At 36.1% G+C, this 9,944-nt stretch overlaps 1 protein-coding gene across 1 annotated transcript in view; it reads left to right on the top strand.

Annotated features, from left to right (window-relative positions):
* Window positions 1–9,330, top strand: part of LOC109107526 (SH3-containing GRB2-like protein 3-interacting protein 1) — a 33,797-nt gene extending 24,467 nt beyond the window's left edge. Inside the window, exons 19-23 of the mRNA XM_042717646.1 lie at window positions 1,986–2,118; window positions 2,235–2,438; window positions 2,523–2,586; window positions 5,938–6,102; window positions 7,409–9,330. Of these exons, the coding sequence (XP_042573580.1) occupies window positions 1,986–2,118; window positions 2,235–2,438; window positions 2,523–2,586; window positions 5,938–6,102; window positions 7,409–7,431 (589 nt within the window). The 3' untranslated portion in view covers window positions 7,432–9,330. The remainder of the gene's footprint in view (window positions 1–1,985; window positions 2,119–2,234; window positions 2,439–2,522; window positions 2,587–5,937; window positions 6,103–7,408) is intronic.
* The last annotated feature ends 614 nt before the right edge of the window (window positions 9,331–9,944 follow it).

The following is a 9,944-nucleotide window of genomic DNA, read 5'->3' on the forward strand; positions in this document are numbered from 1 at the left end:
ACAGTCTGCCCTGAGGACCGTTATTCACATGCTGCGCGCACAGACCCCGCAAATACAATGCATGACGCAGAAAAAACTGTTCCATGCGTGCATAACGGTCATGAGTGCAGGGCAGGCTGTAGCCTATACCGGGTGGTCGATAAGATTAAGTAAAGCGAAGATATGCTGTTCTGAAAGGAAGTCGGGAACGTGATATTGAATGACCGACCGCTCCCGTTCAAATTACACAGTTACCGACCGCTACCGTGTTTTAGTTGGAAATTTAAACCCGCGGCGCAAAATATGTAAAAAAAATTGTTTTGTTTTTTTATAAAGTGAGATGCATTCTCGATAATATCAGATCGTTAAATCAACAATTACGATATCATAGACTACATATAACGCACACCCTACAGCACTGGCCCGATCGGGCAAGTGACCGTTCTGTCTACTGTCCCGAGCGTCATTCACACTAGCCTCGGGCAATCGGGCAGTCCTTAATGTCGAGCCCTGGAAAGGCCCCTCAAGAGGTAAAGCCCAGGGGCCCCTTATAGTCTTAATGCGGCCCTGCATAAACACATTTTTTGCAATGATAGCTCAAATGTGGTGATTAAACACTTGTGTGTCACTATGTTACAAATAGGCCTATGTAAATGGAAGCAGGGTATTTAACAATAAACTTTATTACTCAAAATGAGTCTGACATCAGTGCACTTGACAGTAAACTTCACTTCACTTATAAATAACAAAAAACAAATAGAACAAATAGAACAAAATATATATAACTTGAATTAAGAAAATAAACAAGGTAAATGTGTAGGGCAAGCGAACTACTGCCAAACCAACAGGGGCAGATTTATGCAGGAAGCCCAGCTTTTCCAAATGTAAACATCTAAAATGAATAAATAATAATAATGAATAATAATAATATTTTTTCACAAATTCTGTGTTGTGTATTTTCTGGTAATCAAATGAACATGTAGAACATGAGGATTCATATTTAAAATAGTTGTTTGAGGTTTAATATTCACAAACACTAGTCTATATCAGGATTTGATTTAAGTGTACTGTTTTTTATTTATTCATCAAAAATAAGACAAATTCCATGAAATTATGCATCTCTACGCTGACCTGAGTTGCCAGTAGCAAACAATGGAGTGCACTCTGCTGGACAAGCTAAGTAATTACACCATTTAGAAGCATTTCATCTGCGTTATGTGTTCTGTAAAAAACAAATTCATATTGGCGGCATATTCGCCGATATGATATATCTGCGACAGGCTCATATCGGCCAATAATATCGGCAAAACTATATATCGGTGGGGCTCTACAAAAATCTACTGAGAGGTTTGGAAATTTGAGTCTGGAAAAGTTTGGAATTTTAAAATGGAAAATGTGTAGGAACCCTGCTGAAATCATTTTAAAAACTAAAGCTGACATTTAAATAAATTAAAACTGAATAGAAATATTTTTTAAACATTACTAAAACTTAAAATAAAATGAAAATATAAAAATAAATGCTAATTGAAAATATCAATGCTGTAAATATTGTAATAGTATTTAAAAAATACTGAAATAACACTGCTGTATAAGCAGCATTAACTTAATGCTCAGGATATTTTACTGCATATAAAAGAACTTTTGGGAACAAATTTGAATGTCTTAGGTCAGTTGATTAATTGTTTAAAAACCAGTTATGACTGGTTCCACTGTCCACTAAACTGCTGTTTTTGACCAATAATTCTGAATTGTTTTTCATAAATAAATGTAATAAAAGATGTATATTGTCCATTCCAATAACAATTGGCCCTATATTGGTCATTTTGAGATTATCTGCATCAGTCTATAACCAGCTAACTAACCATATAACAAAAGTGATCATTTTACAGATTTATTTGATGTTTTTAAATACTTTTTGTGAAGTTTTAGTTTAGTGAATATAATATTGCATCTAGAAGGTATTAATATTGTGTGAGATTTATTCTGCAAATATTTTTGTCCTGCAGCGACACCACACCACCTACAGGTGATTCGAAGGAGTTCTGGGTCAATATGTCAAACTTGTTGAGTCACCTGAAGAAAGTGGCTGAGCAGAGGCCACAGGCCACTTATTACAACGTAGACATGCTGAAGTACCAGGTGAGATTTTATATTTGAGCATGATCCGTTAGTATCTATATCACTGAAATCCGAACCTGGTCGTCCTCTCGGATGTTTGTGTAGTAGTGTGTGATATTTGAGATTTGTGCTCACAGGTGTTCACTCAAGGCATCCAGTCCACTCCGCTGAACCTTGCGGTGAGCTGGCGTGGTGATGCCAGCAGCACAGACCTCAGGATAGACTATAAATACAACACAGAGGCCATGCCCACACCCACACCGCTCACCAACATCCACTTCATAGCAGCTGTGGACGGCGGCGTGAACAAACTGCAGGCTATGCTCCCACCTGCCACCTGGTGAGGATCTGGCAAGGAAATCACATTGCAAATCAACAGAAGTGTGGTGTTGTATAGTGATGTTTGCCCATTTGTTGCATTTTAAAACCCAGAGACGCAGAAAATAACGTGGAAGATCCCAGAGCTCTCACAGAGGTCTGAAAATGGAGGTAAATGCCCTTTAGATATTAACTGATGGAAGGGAAGCCCTCTAACAGCTTTGCAGGAATGCTTAGCTCATGTTGGCAACTGTACAATGTGGTTCACTTGGCAGCATGCCCTAATGGTAGTAAATTGAATTACTCTAAGTAAAAGATTGACTTAAGCCCAACTAGCTGTTTCTGCATTACACACTTCCATGGCAGCATTGAATGGAATTTTAGAATTTTTATAGAAATCATGTAGATCCTGAACCGCGGCTCGGTGATGCTGAGGTCATTAATGAAAGGCTGTTCGGGCGGCACAAGTGCTGGCAAGTTGCTTTTCTTTCTGCAAGCTGAGCAGATAAATGTCTCCATTCACTGCAGAGGCCTATCATCTGCTTTCACTCTAACTGCAGTTCGCTCAAAACAAGCTGAAATAAATGAATGGAAATGCACTTTCATATTTCTCAACTTTTGAGTCATGTAACATATTTATACAAAAATCCTCCTGACATTTAAAGCCAAGTCTCAAAAGGGATTTATGCATTATGCTTACAGAATAGTTCACCTCAAAATGTAAAATCTGTCATTATTTACTCACTTTCATGTTATTCTAAACCTGACCTTCTTTCTTCTGTGGGACACAAAAGATATTTTTAAAAATGTCATGAAGTCCAATATTCTTCTGTGTCCTAAAAAAATCTGAAATTTGAAAGGTAGAAGATCATTTTTAGTGTTTTTTTTTTTCTTTCTTTCTTTCTTTGTAATCATGGCAATGTTAATGAATGGTTTTTTAAAGAACATATCACATTATATTACCATAGATACAAATAGTCAAATTAAACCTTTGTTAACTCCTAAATTATCATAGAGGTAGATGGTCAAGTAAAGATGATTTGCTTAGAACAAAATATCACAGTAATATACATGTTTAATCAGGCATTGAGAACAAGTAAATTCTGTGAGAGGACAGGAACTCATATGAATCATTTTTGTCAAAGTTGCGTCAAGAATGAGTTTTGTCCCAGCACTCTTTTGTTGGTTTGATTGCTTCCATTGTCCTCATTTGTAAGTCACTTAGGAAAAAAGCGTCTGCTACAGTAAATGACCAAATGTAAATTTAGATGTCTTAAAACCCAGAAACAAGTTATAATTTTTTTAAACTTACGGTTACATCATCATGAAGAAATTTTTTTTGGGGGGCGGGGGGGTGCTTTTGGGTAAATGCCTGCAATTAGGTCTGGACGGAACACATGCACAAAATATATTTTCACATTTTATTCTTTATCTCATTACATCAGAGCCCTGCAAGGGTCCTGTTTGGCAAACCTGCACCTGCAGTACTTAACAGAACACCAGACCCGTTATCCATAAGCTGCACTAATTTATATCCATACCCGACCCAATCTCTTTTACTTTTTTTTTTGCAGTCTTCAGGCTACAGAGTGTGAACACAAATAAGCATGAAATTAAAAGGCAGCTATAAATAATATCCCACCCATTACGTCAAATATTAGTGGTCCCCTGCGTGCAGGACTCTGAAATACCCCATTCATGAATTTTTATGCTTTTTTCATTTTTGAAGAAGGTGATTGAATACCATGATTAACTGGGACTTAAGTGGGTGTCAGGGACATTAAAGGAACGAGCCGTTTCAGGAGGGCGTGGACGACTCTCAAACTTTATAAAGAGTATCTCTTTGGATTTGAGACTTTAGTCTTTGCAACTTTACAGATCTTCTTTATTCACCAAGAACTTGTAACACTCCAAAGAGAAAGGAAAATTTGAAATCGCATCATATGACCCCTTTAAGACATTTTTGATGAAATGAGAGCTTTCTGACCCTGCATAGACAGCAACTCAGCTGACACTTTCAAGGCCCAGAAAGGTAGTAAGGACATCATTAAATTAGTCCATGTGACATCAGTGATTCAGTACATTTTGTGTGCAAAGAAAACAAAAATAGGGACTTTATTCAACAATTTCTTCTCTACCATGCCTTCTGTGTGCATTCACAAGAGTACCACGATGACGCATTCATTTTTGGATGAACTATCCCTTTGAATGTCATTAACTAAATATCTTTTACATCTTCGTTGTGTTTTTACTCGCGCTCTTACAAACTATTGTTACTCAAACTTTCCAAATTGTAGATAGAAAGAGTTTTCAGAAACAATCATTGTGACGTGGAAGTCATGCAAGAGCTAATTTTATGCATGAATATAAAAGCTGATGGTAAATTGCTATTGGGATTTTTTTGATGAGGTAAACGGGGTGATGCTGGGTGAAATTACAAGTTGGCCTACAAAAATATGTCATCGCTGAAAACAGTGGTGCTAGAACCAATCATAAATAGCCTAGGTACTTGCCTCATTAAATATTCATTCAGTTTTTACAGTTTCAGAAACTTTGTTACACTATCTGAGGCCAAAGTTTAAATGTCAAACGATGATGACAAGCTAGTGTTGGGCGATATGCTCAATTTTCATATCGTCAGCCTGTGAGATCGCCGATGCACAATATTATTGTGCTAATTTATTTAATTATTTATTTAACTTAGTTTCAATGGTGGAAAGTGAACTAACTCCAGCATAAGCCAAAAAGCAGCCATAATGTTTTTAATAAGACTGAATTTGTATTTAACGTGAATAAAAAAATTAATAGAAACATTGTAAGTTATTAATTGTAATGCTTAATTAATTGTATGCACTCAGTTATTCAAAAAGTAGCCACAGAAAATGAACAAAGAACATTACATTAACGTTACCAAAGAACATCATCACAAGCTCAGCATAGTGCGAGTTTATGCTCGTTAAATTAATTAGTGAATCTACACTGTGTGATGAATAAATCTCTTATACTTACAACGCACGTACATCTGCACTTTGTTGTTTTTGATAAGAGAATTCGTGAATCGGAACTCCGCTGTTTTAGCGATGACCCATGTGAATGCCTCTGATTGGCCATTGTATTCATAAGCTCAGCATAATCGTGTGTGAATGGTTATAATGCACAACACTGTAAAAACACTGGAAAAGAAATCTAATTCAACAAATAAGCCCTAATATTAGTATTAGTATTAGGAAGTATTACTTGCCTAATAATAATAATAATTGTCTTGCTGTCGTCAAAGGCATCAGCCACAGGCGATATCTCTGACTATAGGCACAACCCTATGACAAACATACATATGACATATGACATGCATACCTGTGGCAGCATTTCCACAGATCAAGTTACTAAAACAGGTTGTGTGCAGAACTTGTCTTGACATTGTTATTAACCCCATAAATATGCCAATGCAGATGTTAACAAATGTACTGTGTGAATAAACATTCTGGTAGGATATAAATCTGTTGTCCTGTCGTTGTGTGTCAGGGGTAGGCGCTCTTCTGGCTCGCTTCCAGTTAGCCGAGGGTCCCAGCAGACCTTCTCAGCTGGCAGTGCAGTTCACCAGTGAGGGCAGCACTCTGTCTGGCTGTGATTTTCAACTCGCAGGTTCAGGCTACAGACTCTCCCTGGTTAAAAAAAGGTTTTCTGCAGGTATGTCTTTTATGAAATCTACAGTACCTACAAGGTGCTTAAAGTACTTGAATTTTTGAGATTTAAGTTCTGTCGATATATTGGATCTGTGCCTTAGGTCTTAAAGCGATAGTTCACCCAAAAATGAAAATTTGATGTTTATCTGCTTACCCCCAGGGCATCCATTATGTAGGTGACTTTTGTTTCTTCAGCAGAACACAAATTATGATTTTTAGCTTCAGGCGTTGCAGTTTCTCAGCCGTACAATGCATGGCAATGGAAAAAGAATCTATGAGAGAGAAAAAAACATGCACAGAAAAATCCAAATTAGACCCTGCGGCTTGTGACGATGCACTGATGTGTAAAGACACAAAACGATCGGTCTGTGCAAGAAACTGAATGCACTTATAAATCTGCGATCCGCCATAAAGCAACAAGAAGAAGATGATGCAGGCTGCTGTGAAGCGCGTTCACAAGAGTTCTAACAGTTCGGCCATTGCATGAATCAGAGGTAAAAAACGATATAAATCCTGTTCAGTTTCTTGCACAGACCGATCGTTTTGTGTCTTTACACATCAATGTATCGTCACGAGCCGCAGGCTTTAATTTGGATTTTTCTGTGCATGTTTTTATTTTCCTCTCATAGATTCTGTTACCATTGCCATGCATTGTACGACTGAGAGCTAAAAATCTTTGTTTGTGTTCTACTGAAGAAACAAAGTGACCTACATCTTGGATGTCCTGGGGGTAAGAAGATAAACACCAAATTTTCATTTTTGGGTGAACTATCCCTTTAAAGTGACTGCAGCATAATATACTTGAAGCTGTCTGTGTCCTAACAACAAAGAAAAAGAAATCACTCACTGCTCTTGACTGAATAACATTTGTAGCTTTAACAAGGATCAATCTATATTTAATTTCTACATTTTTCATTTGATTATTAATTTTCTGTAGTTAAATATGACTTGTAGACCTGCTTGGAAACTGTTTATTTCATTTGCATCTTTGTTCTGTTGTATTCATTTGTGCTGTTGCTTGTAATTAGTTAATTTGTTCTTATTGTATTACTGACTATTTGTCTTGAAGATTGAACTTTTAATTTGTTAGGCTAATAGTTTTTGCTGTGATATTTTTTAATGTATTTATTTATTTTGTGGCAGGGCAAGTAAACATTTGAACCCCTGGGCCAACTGTGATCCTTGAAAACCCCCAAAATAGTGTTTGAAAATTGAAAAGTCCTGGAATTTTATTATAGTATCTGTACAAACCCTGAAGTAAATTTTTACGCAGTATCTGATATAAAGATGGGCTTTTTTGTATTCTACAGGTAAATATCTGGCAGACAACTGACCCGGCCGCAGTGATGTAGGATGGACTGTGACTGGGATGTTAGAATGCTCTTTTGGCACTACAAAGACTTTCAAAAAAGTTTTTATTGAAATACAGCACTCAAAATCTCACGTATAATGTCTGGTGTAGAATATCATCAGTGCGTTCTGTGGGTGTGTGTATGTGAATATTAGTAAATATTTTGTGTGTATATGATAAAACTTCAGGACAAATGCAATACGTGGACTTTTTTCGCTGGATTTTTTTCTTTTTCACTATTGCACATTCTCTCTCTGCCCCAAACCAAACACACCTAGTGATATTACAATCTAATGATACCAGGGTTCACATATTGAACAAACCTGTCAGCAGTGTTTGGTTTTCTTTTAGTTATGTTGACAGATAATAAATAATACGATTTAACTACCATGAGGTCTCTCCCAAACAATGCTACAGATTGTGAGATTCAGTTTGTTAACATTAGTTATTGCATTAGGTATCACAAACTAACAATATTGTTACAGCCTTTTTAATTCTAAGTTAATGTTAAATTCTGGATGTACTGTACACTACTGTTTTTTTTAAATAAATTAATATTTATTCAGCAAAGATTATAACAGTAAAGACATTTATAATGTTACAAAAGATTTCTTACAAACGTTACAAACATTTCAAGTCATAGAAATTGACTTTAATAATGAGCAAATATGAATTAGCTATGCCAGTAAATTTATGAATTAACATTAACTTTAAGATTATCAATGCTGTAGAAATGTTGTTCATTATTGGTTTATGATGCATAAAACCAATGTTAGAGAATTAACCCTTATTGTAAAGTCTTACCATGCTACAATTAAAGACCAGTAAGAAATGATGAGAGAGAAATACAGAGACATGCTTTCACAGAATATTCTCCTCGGTATCATCTCAAATGCCTCTTGTGTCAGTGTTAATGTTGATTTTATGTTATTGGTGAATGCATGTTAGAGTGCATCACTTCTGTCTAGTTGGCCCGTAGCCCTTTGTTAAATGAAGTGCTTAAACATGGATGTAACTGACATTCATAATTCATGCAAAAAGTGATGCCTACTTTTTTTATTTCTTTAAATCATTTATTTATATAGACATTTTAGGGAAATGAAACTCCATTTGTGTCAGGGATGCAGATTTCCTTAAATCGAAATAAAATTAAGGAATTGGTCAAATATAAACAGTTTTCCTTTTGGTTTTCCACTATGTGGATTTTATTTTCCCAAATCATTGTACTGTAGCAATATTTAAAGATAATGTGTAAAAATGTAAAATAGGAATTGTTATACATGTATCCAAATGGATATAGTTTCTGTGTCTTTCCTGTCAAGTTATTGTTAGCATTTACATTTCATGATGGCACTTTATTTTCATTTATTAATTTGTTCATGGAATTTATTTTATGCCTATTCTGTAATGGATTATGAATGCTCAGACTGTTTTTATTGTTGAAAACGGGAAAGAAACCGCACTGACTAGTACAGAAGAACATTTATCACATCCTTTCATTTATCACTTCCTTGTACTGTATTGTGTTGAAAGTAAGGAAATGTTCATCTTTATTCTCAATGCTTTTTGTTTGCTGAGCTATTTAGACTTTGTCACAAGACTTTTGTGAGACAATTGTGAGAGTATCCATCCATCCAAGTGTGCAGATACTTCCAGTGTCTAAAAAATATCTCTAGTTATAGAGATATAATTTAGGAATACACATGACATTCCTGGATAATAATCCTGGTCATGTGGTTAGGCTAACCTGGTTTTAGTTAAGTGTCACATTATTGCTGCCATTCATTAAAGGGTTAGTTCACCCAAAAATGAAAATTATCCCATAAATTACTCACCCTCAATGCATCCTAGGTGTATATGACTTTCTTCTTTCAGACGAATCCAGTCATAGTTATATAAAAACTGTCTTTGATCTTTCAAGCTGTTTAATGCCAGGTGTTGCATTACTTCAGTCCAAAAGAAAAATAAAAAGCACCCATCCATAAAAACAGTGTCTCACACAGCTCCGGGGGGTGAACTCTCTCCTCCTGTAGTGACTCAATGCGTTTTTGTAAAAAAAATATCCATATTCAAAATGTAATAATCACTTTAATCTAGGTTGCGCCAACAGTTGTACACAGAAGCAGCTCCGGGCTGATGATGAGGTCAGTGTTGCGCATGTGCTGATGAGTCTCGTGAAAACCAATGTTTGTTTACAGGATCAAAGGAAGCAAAGTTTCCTTACTTTAGCAAAGGAAAACCAGTCTCCTCTTGGCTAATATCGAAATCCTCTGACATTCTTCTTTACAAATCCTCATTTTGTACTTCTAATTCGTGACCGTTGTTTTGTTTTGATCTCTACACTGCGTTTTCCCGTGGGTCACTTCTGAGCGGCGCATGTGCAAAGCTGACCTCATATGTCATCCGCCCGGAGCTGCTTCTGTTTGTGCAAGCTAGATTAAATTGATTATTACGTTTTAAATATGGTTATCGATTCGCTACAGGAGGACTTTGTT

Source organism: Cyprinus carpio, chromosome B2 (genome assembly GCF_018340385.1).
Source record: "Cyprinus carpio isolate SPL01 chromosome B2, ASM1834038v1, whole genome shotgun sequence".
In the NCBI taxonomy this organism is placed as follows: Eukaryota; Metazoa; Chordata; class Actinopteri; order Cypriniformes; family Cyprinidae; genus Cyprinus; species Cyprinus carpio.